Source organism: Parasteatoda tepidariorum, chromosome 7 (assembly GCF_982258835.1).
Source record: "Parasteatoda tepidariorum strain Cologne lab strain chromosome 7, Ptep-v5.0, whole genome shotgun sequence".
Taxonomy (NCBI): Eukaryota; Metazoa; Arthropoda; class Arachnida; order Araneae; family Theridiidae; genus Parasteatoda; species Parasteatoda tepidariorum.
This window is the reverse complement of record NC_141761.1, coordinates 46,504,884-46,520,038: the sequence shown is the minus strand read 5'-3', so window position 1 is coordinate 46,520,038 and position 15,155 is coordinate 46,504,884. Positions and strand designations below refer to the sequence as shown.

The 15,155-nt window shown below is 31.5% G+C and overlaps 1 protein-coding gene across 1 annotated transcript in view; it reads right to left on the bottom strand.

Annotated features, from left to right (window-relative positions):
- Nucleotides 1-7,972: 7,972 nt before the first annotated feature.
- Nucleotides 7,973-15,155, bottom strand: part of LOC107439813 (uncharacterized) — a 32,544-nt gene continuing 25,361 nt past the window's right edge. The window contains exons 2-3 of the mRNA XM_016052525.5: nt 13,257-13,342; nt 7,973-10,073 (exon numbers count right to left, since the gene is read on the bottom strand). Of these exons, the coding sequence (XP_015908011.1) occupies nt 9,847-10,073; nt 13,257-13,342 (313 nt within the window). The 3' untranslated portion in view covers nt 7,973-9,846. The remainder of the gene's footprint in view (nt 10,074-13,256; nt 13,343-15,155) is intronic.

Sequence of the window (15,155 nt, the reverse complement as noted above, 5' to 3'; positions counted from 1 at the left end):
AAAGTATCTCAAGTTATTAGCTTGAGATGAAATGTATAGTTAACTTTGTAAACTGAAAGAACGTAAAGTATATAAACGAACGAAAATTGAAAAAGAACTGATATGTAGTTGGATGTTTTTCGACTCTTTCCGGACAATGCGTTGAATATGATTCTTAAAGAATGATTTGTGGAATAGCGATCCTATGTTAATTGGTTCTTAAGTTAACCAAAAATAGGTAGTTGAAAACGTTTGGATTTAAATTTGAAAAGCGTGAATGAAGCGTATTGTCTTTCCGCCAAACATTTCTCAGTGATGAGTTCGAATTCCACCTTTTGTGTTGTCCTTTTCTAATTCGTGCTATTTGCTCTTAAATATAATGCGGGTTTACAAGACGTTTTTTGTAGTGAGCTCAAGTTCTAAATTCGAATAAATAAATTTCGAGAAGTCGCTTCCCCCTTCACCAATTTTTGAGTTCCAAAAACGTATCTAGGGGAAACAGTGCCTGGGCCAAATCTTGAATAGGCGCCTTTTCAAAAGAAATTATATTTCTATTTTTTAGAATGCAAAATAAACACATTATTTGAATAGTGTAATCATCTTGGCTGTATAGCATAATCTGTAACAATTCTAAATTTAATAATCTTGTATTTATGCGTACTTTAAATCATCGTTTATTCGAAATATAAAGTCATCACAAAATACTTAAGTCATATACTATTATATCAGATGAATCAAAAGTAAAGACAAGTTAACTGAATTAATGAAGCACAGTTAAATTTTAAAGTTTTTCAAACATGATATATTTAAAAAAATTTTGCACTGAGTTCTTTTTACGAAGGATAATAACACTATTTAGAAATAAATATCACTCATTATTAGAAATTAATCCAAAGAGAGCTGTTATTTGAAAAAATAATAATTTTTTGCTAACAGCAAAATAATAAAAGCTTATTCTGACTAATTCTAATCAAGTAAAATAAAATTCTCACAATATTATAAATTATTTAAAGAGCTCAATACAAATAATTGCAACCGATTATGACAATTACTAATAAAAGTACGACACATAAATATATGTATATATATATTATTTTTCTTTTAACTAACATTGGTTTATAAGTACATAAAAATTTAAATTTTGAAAGTAATTTTTCATTATTGTTACTTTTGATTATCAATTTTTTTTCCACAAGCAAAAGAGTAACTAGATAATTTTCTAATATTTTTAGCAAGTGAATGAATATTTTACTATGCTGATTAGTTTATATTTATAAATATACTTGCTACCAAAACTTGGCCTCAATTTATTGAAATTGTTAATCTTTTTTGTAAATAGACTTAATACAGTTGTTTTATTTTATTTTTCTACTTGGACTAGTATTACCAATGTGATAAATCTTTAAATAGATAGAAATAAATTATTTTTTTTCGAATTGTTTTTATCATATAATGTTTACACTTTTGGAATGTTTGAGAAAAACAAAGAGTGAATTTTGTTGAAATTGTTATTTATATTTCATACCGATTAAAAGAAAATAATTACGCAGATAAAATTGTGATGAAATAAGATAATTATAATTCAACGTTGCTAAAAGTTATTACCTTTTTAAAATCCAGCATTTTCTTACATTATATGGTTTTATCAATACTTGTTGAAATACCTTACCAGATTACAACGAATTTATTTTGTTATTAACTTTGAATTATTACATCGATAAAGATATTAATTTTTGCACGTTTTTATCTATACTTTAAACCTTTTTCCAGTTGAAAGCTAAAATTTGTTTAAAAAAATCTTAGTTGGCATAATTAATAAAACGGAGCAGTAACTAATTGCTAATAGGATAAACCATGGCCTAGATAGCAAGCAATTTATTGAAAATGATTTTTTTCCCCGAATAATATAGATTTTCTTCTTCTTTTAAATGTATTCAATTCCTTGTACGAAAATTATTTAGTTAAACCAACTAAATTTCAACAATTCAATTTCTTTTTAGAAAGAAAAAACTTTAAGTTTTGAAAACGCTAAAATATTGTATTGTTATTAAGAATACACTTTTATGACAATGAAGGTGATAGGACCATTTGCATTTTTTGGGCAACATGTAAGATTATTCGACATACTTATCTGATTTGGAAGACCGAAAAAAAGAAGAAAAAAATTCACAATACTTACATCGTATTTTCACGTCCTAAGAAGCAAATCTTAATTTTTCGATTGTTTAACTTTAAATATGTTCAAATATTTGTGCAGACAATATTTTAAACATTCTTCTCAACCCAAACGAGGGAAGGGGTAGCCGCTAGAAAATATTATCCTAATAGTTAGGCAGAAGAGTGCTTGACAGTTTGGATTTTTTTAATGTTAATTTTGCTTTTTGCGTATTTCGCAAATACAGAGAAATATTACTTTTAAACTTTAAATTCTCAATTGCTATTTGAGTGATTCCCGTCAAATTTTGGATTTTAGTATTTAAAATTACGTAAATATCAAATGGTGCAACAATTTAAATATCTCACAATTAAATTTTTTTTAACCATTAATAAATAAATTAAACATAGCTGAATAAATTAAAAATAACTGAAAAAAATCCTTTTTTTACATGGAGTTATCTTTGGATAGAAAATCTTTATAATTATATGCAAAAATTATTTATTCGCTTCTTTAATTCAGGAGATATTTCGAAATTGCGGATATTTTATTTTGGATTATATTGCTATTTTTTCTTTCTTTTTCCCTCCTTCTCCTAATTATTCAAATTTATGTTTGTCCGTTTGCTATTTAATATTAATAAAAATATTTGGCATTAAGCTTTTCTTTATTTCAACCCCCCGAGCTCTAACCAGGGCCACACTACATATTTAAGGTTGTGATCTTGAACTATAGAAATTGAGTCACCAGAAGGCGAAAATTCGAGAATTAAATCAAAAGTTATTAAAGGTGTTCGTTTTTTTTTCGCGAACTACATTATGGCCAGTTATTGATAATTATAGTAGTGCTGCGAATGGACTTCTTGTAGAATTATGCAAGGAATGAACCCGGTAGCAGAATTTATCAATCTGCTAAAGATGTTAATCTGCAGCATTATCTTCATAAATTCAAATTTGTTTGCGAGCCTATCATAAGTCAGACAGACTATAATTTTAAATATTAGACTTAATCTAACGTGTGTACAGTAAGCGGTCTTCGATATTTTTCCAAAATTTCTTTAATTGAAGAATAATGTTTGGAATTTTTGATATTCTCAACTTTTTTGTTGTTGTTTATATATTTGCAGATTGACAAACAAATATTGTTAAGAATCTGAAACACTTAGTAATTGAGTAAATTTAAGTGTTAATAATGATTATTGTCATGCATTTTATCTTCAGTGTAAATATGCCTTGCAACAACTCAACTCAACCATTGGTTATCCCGCGCTAGTTAGTTGTTGTTCAGCCAAAAACGTAACAAGATGTAAACCTCACCTTCTCCCTAATAAAATATGATTTACCTTGATTCTTGTATATAATAATTATTATTATTATTTTTTTTTTACTTTCCCCTCCTAGTAACATTTGTTGTTGTTGTTAATTTGCGTCGCACTAGAGCTGCACAATGGGCTATTGGCGACGGTCTGGGAAACATCCCGGAGGATGATCCGAAGACATGCCATCACAATTTTGGTCCTCTGCGGAGGGGATGGCCTAGTAACATTTAAGGCTTGCTTTTTCAATCTGAGATGAAAAATAGTCCGCAGCTGCTATATTAAATCTGCGGCAGCTGTAGGATATCTGCTGCCAGGGGAATGAGAAAAAATACGAGAGTTTAACGTAAAATATTTATCAGTGTGTACAATGTTGTACATTTTATTTCTAATGTATTTGATGAAATGTATTTTCAGAATTTTTTATAACAGCTTTGAGCAGGATTCTTGCTGTTGTAGAAAATGCGATGATGCCGTATAGTCAAGTGTATATGGAAATTGAGTGCCGGATAATCATTGTTATCAGTGAGGGTGTCGTTTTCGCTTATAACACAATAGGCAGAAGAAAATTTAATAACAGAGGATACATTTTTCATATAGTGAATGACATATAGATGTATTCAATTATTCAAATAAAATATTAAAGGGAGAAGTAGTATTATCAAGTTAATCCAGTCATAAAAATCAATAGCCATACATTTTGTTTCGCAGGCATTAGAAACGAACAGAATAAATTTCAGATGTATTAATCTAACACAATTACTACGCATTAATACTGAGTGAGTTTCCTGACTTGGAGTTTTTGGAGCGCGCTCCATGATGTTCTAGTTCAGACGCAGCAGTTCAAAAACAAAAAAAAAAAATTTTTTTTTTGGTTTTTGACTTAAGAGAAGAGTGGAGATATTTCATCCTTCCCTTTTTATTATAAACGAACTGTGACGGGTGTCTTCATGTTCGAGAGGCAGATTATTGTTGATGATGTTGGTAGATGAAAGACAAATCTTAAAAAAATTTATAAATTGTTTTTTAAAATTTGATAGATGAACTAAGACAACAAATTCTTTTTCATTTCATATGAGATCATAGTTGAGATTCATTTAGCAATCATTTCCTATTCAACACCGTCTCAGACTTTCTCAGACTAAAATTTCACTGACCAATCTCGTTCCTCGTCAAGTCTCGTTCAGTTCTTCTAGCTTGAATAAAATTCTTTCGTCAGCCACCACAAACTGTTACAGACGCTTACAAAAACAATTTTGAAAAAAAAAAAAAAAAAAAAAAAGGGAAAAAATTTCAATACAAAACATTTTTCAATGCTACACCAACTGTATTTCTTATTCTAACTTGTTCATCAAGATAAAAATTCATATGAAATATACATTCAGAAATTGAGAATTTGATTGGTGCATTTTAAGCAGAACGTTCTAACCAGATTCAGTAAGAATGTTCCCTAAGCTTCTAAAATCCTGACCTGCAAGCTATGTCATCATGGGTGACGATCCTAATTGGCTGCTGAAACGTGGCATTTCTTCATGTAAGCAACTGTCTTTTCCATTCTATTTTGGGCAACAACGCAAATAATTATTTTTTCTCTGAACCTTAAACCGAAGGAGCTTCTCTAGGATTTCAAAACACAATTTTCCACCTCTTGAAAATTTTCTGACTAGAATTATATATGACCCATGAACTATAATACATAAGGATGATCCACTCTGATATCATCACGACGCGTTTCCTGAAGTTTCTCCTGATCCAACTGCTTACAACGCCTTCTAGCGACATCTAACGGAAATGGTATATTGTTTTACTAGGTATGAATAGTTGACACTTAACGGCGTGCAGTGTTTCTGTTATATTTTTATTTACATTTGTGCGATTACATTTGAAGCATAAAATGTAGTAGCATTTTAAAGTTGAGTTCTTATGCTTCATTTCAATTAAAATTATTGAATTAATATTGGATTGAATGAATTTATGTTAACATTTCGAAATTTTTATTTATTGTGCATTCATGTGGAAACATAAAATTTTCTAATCAACTCCAAATCTTTTATTTTGCATTTAGTCCGATAATATATAAAAAGTATTTCTGTTGTGGGGAATTGAATTTGACAATGTCAACCTTCATTTATCTGAAGGTACCTCAAGATATAATCGAGTTAACATGTCTTATATACTAGTGAATCGGTATTTAATAATTGTTGTGGTAGTTACGGTACAAAACTACTCCATCAGAATTTTATCAGGGTTATAATTCGATGAACGGATACCACTCTTTGATTCATTGACTTTTTTGTGAAATACCGGGAGAATTGTATTAAGTTTACCGGGTTTTGAGCATTAGCCGTGAGAGCTGTATTAAGTTCCTGATCGCTCTTGTGTTGCTATTAGCAATCGAGTACGTGCAATATCCAGTTGCGAGTAATTGAGACTGAGAAGCAACAGCGTGAGGAGGGCTATGACGCAGTCACAAATAATAAGTCAACTGTTCAATGTGGACCATCCATTGAAGTTTGCGTGATCATATCACTTGCGAAGGTTAACAATATGGGGAAATGAACTTGACAATGTCAGCCTCCATCTATCAAAAGTTACATCTAGATAGAATCGAGTTAATATGTTTTATATATAAGTGAATCAAAATTTAATAATAGTAGTGGTAGCTACGCCTCGCTGTTTTATTTACGGTTGCTTGTTCCAATCTTTCTTAAAGTAAATTATACTATAAACAGTGAAAATAAGATATATATATATATATATTAATAGCGCTTTTCGTAATTTATTTTTCAGTTTAAAAGGAGTACTGGTACATTCATATAAATATGTATTTTATTCAACATTGAATTAAATTTAATAATGAAAAGAATTTGCGAGATATCAACATATTTAATAAAAAATAGTAATTTGCTTTGCAAAATGTACTTTTGTCTTCTTAACAAATGACATTTTTAACGAAAAAAAAATCTAAGCATTTCATGAAACTAAAATAAAACATTTGACTGAATGATTATAAATAATTATATAAATTCAATTAAAATAAGAGAAGAAAACGATAAACTCATCAATCTGTCTGATAGTTAAGCTTTTTGCCGTAGCGTGGTGCTAAAACTGTTTGATCCAGACTGTTGCCATTTTGACAGACATCTTTTAAAAAGCACGTTGTCTTTTTATATGATCTAACTTCAGATTAGAAGCTCCTTATGCTGTGTATACTTTATATACTCTAGGATACGGGCTAACTGTAAATTAACTTTGCAAACATATGACTTGCTGGTGAGTGTAACGTTGAACGAGCGTTTGTCCAGCACTCACGATAATGATTACAGTGAAAGAATTTTGAAATGTCAGCACATACTTTTTCTTATCGAAACGTAATCCTTGCAGTAAAAGTAAAACTTAAAATGGAAGTTGAATGATATTTTAAAATGGACTGTGGTAATGTTAGGCAGAAGTAAAAGAGAGTAAGAGGAAATATATAAATCTCTGTACTTTCTTCTGGGCTGACTTTCTAAGGTATCAAAATTTATATAAATTCTCCTCAGTAAAGATATATTTATCATTTCCATTAATTTGTTGGGAAACTCGTTTGGGCGTCAAAAAAAGTCTCATTTTAAAAACTTGATAAACATGCTCGCATTTATGGCAAAGTAAAATATTGTGCGACTACCACATGAGTAATTAAATTAATTTAAAATATTTACCTTTTTGGAAAAGACTTAATGTAATAATTTTAATAAAAATATGCAGAACCCAAAAGACGCAACTAAATATTGAGTATAAAAAAATCCAACTAAATATTGAAAGTGAATTAAGAAAAATTCGTTTCAATGTATCATAAATTGGTAAAAATTTTAAAACGTAATTTAAAATGATTTCTTTTAAAATGCAATTTCTATCGCTGAGACAAGTTTCTGAACTAAACTGTTGGTAAAACAATTGTCTTATCGATTGTTTCGTGAAGAAACTTGTTTCTTAAGGCACTAAAATATTTTAAGAAATGTTGCTGCGCTATTTAGCATTATAAAGAAATTGTGTAGCATTTGGGTAATTATTTTTTTTTCATGGGGACCGATAAGACCAAGAACGATAAGTTCAGTGTCTGCTGTTATTTTTAACAGCAGACACTGAACTTATCGTTTTATCGAAGTAACTATCGAAGGCGCGCAACATTACCATTGCCACAGATACCCGTTCATAGGGTGGGCCACATTCACACAACACACAAAGAGAAACATTCATGCCCAGAGCGGTATTCGAACCCGCAGCCATTGGCTTCGCAGTCAGGCACGCTAACCGCTCGGCCACTTGGCCGGCCTTTAGCGTAAATAATGTAATCAATGATGAACAGTACACATAACAGAGATTATATATCCCATTGCGTATGATATTTATAAATGTTTAATAGTTTTTCCATGATTAACAGATTGGGCAATAAAAATCTCAATAAAAACATTAATTTTTTGGGACACTTGCAAAAATAACTCAAACAACTACAGATGATTTCCATTAAATACATGCAAAAATAAAGGTTTCAATAAATGCATTTTTTTTCTCACAAAATTGCATTTTGATTTTTATTGCATTTCATAAAGCACTGTAATAGTAATTAATGAAAATTGTGGTTACAAACTAAAAACTTGCTTAGTATAAAAACATTTATATTTACAGCAAAGACTATATACACAATTATATTAAAAAAATACAATGGCGATGAGTAATGTAATTTTAATATTGCATCGTTACATTTTCATATTTATTTACAAACAATGATCAAAGAGAGAGTAGATATAGCGACTAGAAAGAGAAAGATAAAAAAAAAATATATAGCAGTTATTAAATTATATTGAACTAATAAATTTCTGGATATGTATTTTTATTCGTAAGTACTGTACATTTCAATTAGAGAAACTAGAAAAAATATTGTGTTTTACTTGGAACTGATTTTTAGTATATATACAGAATGGTTATGAAACAGCGTTATAAAAATTATTAATTTTTTCTACCAGGTTTTATTTCCTTCATTCTAATGTAAGACATAATAAATTTCTGATGTTATTTTTAAATTTTTTTTATAAAGAAACTCCCTGTTTAACTTAATCTCATGCAAAAAAGTACATAATTCTGCATAAAGAGAAAAAAGTATAAATAATTTCGACTTATAAATGATATGTAAATAATAAACAGTGAATTGCACATTAAACAGTGTATGAAGAATGTATTTACAAAGCATATAACATTCATAATAAAAATATGCTGACTTATAAAAATTGAATAGAATAAAAATTAACGTTTCATTTTTATTTTTGGTTGCAAGCGTGCAACCAAAAAATTGTAAGTGTTTAAAAATTCATGCACACAGACGGTACTAAAAAATCAGAAAATATAGAAAGAAACAATATATCCATTAGACTTTATTATTTTAAACATCTCATTAGTTAATTACTGCAAAAATTAATAAGTTGGCTACTAAGCTTTTTGAGGAAGCCTCTAATACAGCAGTTTACAAGAATCTCAAATATTTATCTATATATTGAGCAGTGATTCCCTAAGTATTCGATGGAAAGCAAATGCTAGGTAGCATCACGTCTGAAACAAAGGCGGAATGGAAACTAAATACGTATTATAATTATAACAATTTAACATATCTAGTTTATTGTTTGTAAATGCGCTTTTATTGTGTTATTTTTTGCAAAATTGTACTCTTACAATATATATATATACGGCAACAACGCTTTAAAAATATCCCAAGATGTAAGAAATTAAAACGGAAGCCCGGTGACTGAGTGGTAGCGCTTCGCGCTCCTGTGCCGCAGGTCCTGGGTTCGATCCTCGGACCGGGCAAGGTTCACTCAGCCTTTCATCCCTTCAGTGGGTCGATAAATGAGTACCAAGCATGCTTGGGAACTAAACATTGGGGGTTCCGCGTTCGGCTGACCACCTAACCGAACATTTACTCCTACAGCCCAGAGCCCAAGGTCAAGAAAACTGAGATGGGCATAGTAGGCCTTGGCCCTCTATGAGCTGTCGTGCCACTGAGTTTATTAGTAGTAAGAAATTAACCATCAATCGAAAAAGTTTGGGAATCACTGTTTTATGTTTTAGAAAGAAAAGATACTAACTATAAAAGGACCTCAAAAGCTGATAAAACATTTTATGGCTTTTGAAAAGAAGTTAGTGAGATAACGGTGAGTTGAAGTGTAATATTTAATCTTGGAAAAAATTATAAAAGTTATTATAATTATTAGTTAAAATTATAAATGTTGGTCAGCTACACATTACTCTGACAAAAAATAGTGAAAAAGTAAAAGGCTAGATTTGACAGGAAAAATTTGACTTGAAAATAATAAATACATATGAAGAAAAAAAAATGACAATGCTTTGTAAAATTGCCTAAAGCTTATACAAGTGTTGACAATTCTGTTGCCCTTTGAGTAGTTACATCCAACCCAAGTTGACTCAAACGACTTTGATGAAGGTCTTTGCAGGCTCTGGTTTTTTCCCATTGCCACAGGTACACATTGTGCACACTTGCAACACCGCAAAATACAATTCCAAGTCCTATTACAATACTTGTTGCCATGGCGGGTATTTCGTTGAAATGAATAAAAGTAAACAAGATGACCCCTGAAATAAACAAAATTGTGTGAAATGAAAATGAAATTATATAGGGTGTTTAATAAAGAATGAACTACAGGAGAGAAAAAACAATCTATATTCTTTTTCAGGGTGCGTAGCCAAATCTTTCAACAAAAAATAAGCAACTTTTATGCACTAAAAAATATTTTTAAGCATTATACAGGGTGCCTCAGTTAAGCGTTTCAGAACTTCTAAGAGGGGTAGGGGGCATCCTGACGACTGGAAATCATATAGCAATGTGGGGTCGGAAATGCTTTCCTGAAGCGGTGACGTACACAGAAGCACCATAAAGAAAAGAGACCGTAAGTGAAAAATCGCTATAATAATACATTGAAAAAATTATATGGTACATGGGCCAAAGTAAGTGTTCGAAGTTTCTGCCATCGGCTACAATGTACATCTCATATCTCCGGCGCATGGACATTCGAACATTCTGCAATACTCCAGGCATATCTCACCGGCAGCTACTGCGATTCTTGCAACCAGCATTATCAGCAGGGGTGTCATAAACCAGTGTTTTCATATGACTCCAGAAATCAAGACATGATAGGTCGGGTGACCGAGGAGGCCATATAATTTTTTCAATGTATTATAGCGTTTTTTCACTTACGGTCTCTTTTCTTTGTGGTGCTTCTGTGTACGTCACCGCTTCAGGAAAGCATTTCCGACCCCACATTGCTATATGATTTCGAGTCCTCAGGATGCCCCCTACCCCTCTTAGAAGTTCTGAAACGCTTAACTGAGGCACCCTGTATACATTTACAAAATGCAAAATAATTTTCAAAGACTTTACATGATCATGATAAAATAACTAGTATCTGACAAGGAACTCTTTACTTGATTATATTAGTCATTATAAAATGATCAAGAGATTTTTCAGTTCGATATCAGAGGCTGGAAAATGAAGCTTGAAATTGAGTATATCTTGCAAAATGCAGCAGCGTTGCACATGAGAGTGCAATAATGTCACCGAACCCAGCTCAGTAGAAACACATGCGGAGCGCAAGTATTTCATCAACCATGTAAAATAATTGGCGCTTTCATACGCTATGGACCAACGGTACGCCAAAATAGATTGTAGTTGATTGAATTGGGAAAACGTTGAATAGAACAATGTGATGGTAAAAAAAAGTTCTGATTTTCGAAAAGGGAAAATTGAGCACTTTTTAAAAACACCCAATGAAAAAAGCACCTTTAAGGGCTTTTAAAAAACGAAAATCAAAAATAAGCACCTTTAAGCACTTTTTAAAAACACTACGCACCATGTTTATAAGCTGAATAGACGTCTCAAGGTTACATGATTTGCCTCCTCTCCCCGTTACCATGTTATCCGCAGTTCTTGCTTTTTCCTTACGCCAGTGTATTCTCACTTTTTACTGAAGCGTAGTGCCTTGGGGGAAAAGCAAGGTTTTCCATAACCATGGTAACAGAGGGGGAAAGTGTGGAAACCTGGAAAATCGTGTAAAATGAAAAATGTGGACCTCTCATTCTGCGTTTCGGAGGCTAATTAAAAATTCTATAGAGAAGTGAGAGTTAACGTATTTATCGTTCAAACACTCTGTAAACTTTGGAAGATTTGAAAAAGTTGTTGTTATAAGCCGAAACACATAATTAAGTAGAAAATTGAAAAATAATATTTTTAATGTTGAAAAGTAACCAATTAAAATCTGCTTGACTTTTAAAGTATTTTTACTTATTGTCTTTAACAATAGGAAATATTCTGTAATGAATGAATATTTTTATTACACATTTTAACACTTACTTTTGATATACCTTTCTTTAATTAATGAATAATGAGCTTAAACTGAACAAATGACTACACTGGTTGTTTTGGTCCTATCTATATTATCAGGGTTCCCACGGTTTTAGAAAAAAAAAATCGCGGTTTTAGAAAAGAAAAAAGGAGAAGTACTAAATTCACCCCAAAAATTGGGTCAGCTGTTCATGACGGTTGTAAAATAATATATATATATAAGTTGTTTATAAGTTATGGAGCTTAAAATCAATGTAAATCAATTACATAATATGAAAAATCAAATGATAAAGTATTACATATGCTAGCACTTCTTATATTCAAGAAAAATCTCACGTTAAACCGAGTGAAGTTGGCATTTATGTGTAAATTAAGCTTAATCATTATTTAAAATAAACATTCTTATAATTTGAAGACACTATTTTTAGATTGAAAATAGTTTAATTTTGATTTTACTCGCTTTTTACCACGTTTATATCAACTTGCCTTCGTGTATGTTTGTTCGGGTGGAGTTTTGTAATCGATTTCAAACAAACTTCCCGACTAGCTACAGACTTCAAATTTGGCACATAGTTCAGAATTGGATGACAATGCATGAAAATGAAGAGAAAAAGGACATACAAAGTAAAATAAAATTAAAGAAAAATTAATATTTTCGCGATTGTCTTTTGTTGTTGATTCGATTATTTCAAATTAGTGTCACATGTCAGGTGAAAAGTTTTGTGCACAGTGAGTGAAAAAATTGAGATTTTGAAAATGTGCACAAAAAATAAAATAAAAATGAAAATTATCTTCTTAAAAACCACGTTTTTGTAGTGGAGAATAATTAAAAAACAAAAATTTGAAAAACGTGGGGAGTATGAAACACATAACAGTGCATATACACATTTTCTTACTCATACACAACCGCATACACATCCACATGCATGTACACAAACATATTCCACATACACATTCAGATACAATTACAGATATACATACACATATTCTCATGAGCACACATACTGTTACTGTTATGTATTTCATGCTCCCCACGTTTTTCAAATTTTTGTTTCTTAATTATTATTCTCCACTACAAAAACGTGGTTTTTAAAAACATTATTTTCATTTTGATTTTTATAAGTAACAATGGATCAAATGGTTGGCTTTATGATTTGTCCCCACTTACTTCATATCACTGTGCTAGTGTAGACAAAAACCTCTACTTTTTTTAAAATAAAGATTATTTAAAAAGTATTCATCAAAATAAACTAATGTATTATTCAAAATTAATAGAAACGTTCAAATTTCATTAAAAAAAATACTAGATTTGTTAAAACTAATCCGTTTTGGCAAATTTATAAAAAATGCCAAACTAACCCCTCTCAGCTCTGATAAAAAAAAAAAGAAGAAAAAAAGAGTCTTTCAGAAATACCTACCAGTGAAAAAAAGAGGTATAGATAGAAAAAATCCACCAATGGCTAGAATTCGGGTGTGGGCACTTCTCTTCAAGAACTTGTTTGTCCTGAAAGAGACATAGAAAAAGTTATAACTTTAAGAATATAATAAAGTTAATGCATTCACTGTATTAAAAGTATATTAAGTTCAGAATAAAATGCATTAATCGGTCACAGTTTTTCTGTTTAAGTTTAGGCTGGTTGTGTATTGTTCCTGTAATAAGTAAGAACTTTAATAAGATCATTTAAAAATGTATTCAGGGAATCTACCGTTATGAAAGAAAAAAAATTATGATGACGTAAAAATACAAAAAAAAGATGATACAAAGTGTCTCCCAAAATGATTGAAGATTTGAAAAATGAGTTGAAAGAAAACGAAAAGCGATAGAAATATTCGGATTGCTGCGGCGTTCTTCGAAAACCAGCTAATTTACTCTATTGAAGTTAACCGAGAAAACTTATAAACAATGTTTTCAAAATAACAATAGTTGCAGCAATAATGTGTTGCAATCTGGGGACGAAATCAACTGACACCTTGCAAATATTTCCTTTGGAATGGTCTGTTGTTGTTTAATAGTCTTCCAGTTATAAGTAACATCTACATATTTGTAACATTAGCACATTTGAGATCACCCCATCGAACCAGTCCTAGAACGTGAAGATCCGATCATTGGATCAAAAGTTATTCAGGTGTCCGTTTTTTTTGGCGCACTGTAGATCAACCGAAACAAAAGTTCACTCTTAGAATATGTTCGCATGTTTTTAGTAGTGTTATAAGGATAATTACATTTTAATTTTTAAATAACTGCGAACCGTATTCAATGACTTCACAGCAACGTTCAATTTCTATCCGGTTCTGGTCTGTTAAGCCTAGATCGAATTCGTCAAGATTCTTACTTCATATTAGATTTTATAACCGTCGTTGAACAGCCGACCCAATTTAGGGTTTACGACTATTAATGTTCAACTCCGTATCCTCGTAACTTTGAACCAATCCGGAAGACAAGGAAACTCCTAGATCAGTATATATGATTTGTTATGGGAACATGGAGGACTTTGCGACTAGACAGATTTAGCGTGCATCAGTCACCATTTACTACACTGTGAGTCTTCGGCCGGCGGGGATCGAACCCACGAACTCTTGGACATGGGCCCAGAGCCCTGCCGACCAGGCTATTTCATATTAGATTGTAAAAATAACTTTAATGACTTTTATGTAAGCCGTGATGGCTCAGGGGATAGAGCGTTCGCCTTCCAATAAGGCGAACCGGGTTTGAATCCCAGTCGATACGAATTCCGCATCTGGCTTGCATCGACCACAGTGCTGACGCGAAATATCCTCAGTGGTAGACGGATCATGGGTTAGAGTCTCCTTGCAGTCAGGCTAACCGTGGGAGGTTCTCGTGGTCTTCTTCTCCATGTAACGCAAATGCGGGTTAGCTCCATCAAAAAGTCCTCCACTAAGGCAAATTTCTCCCAATACTCGATCTAGGAGTTTCCTTGTCTTCTGGATTGGGTTCAAAATTACAAGGCTACGGAGTTGAACATTAGTAGTCGCAAACCCATAAAATTGGGTCGGCTGTTCAACGACGGTTATAAAATAAAAAAAAAAGACTTTTATGTATATTTCACCTTACACGTAATTATATATTTTCGTGTTACAGAATAACAAAAATTGTGGCGGCTTCTTCAAACCGAGTAGCGTAAAAGAAGATTCTTGATTCACCTGAATCCAAGAGTTACGTATGGATATGACACTACTTGTGTGTGAAGTATGTTGTCACCATATTTGGCTTTGAGATGCACAAAACATTTCGCAGTGTAGTGTGGATCGGTACCGATTTATTGACTATAAGTTGTACTCAGTAGGAAGATGAAGTG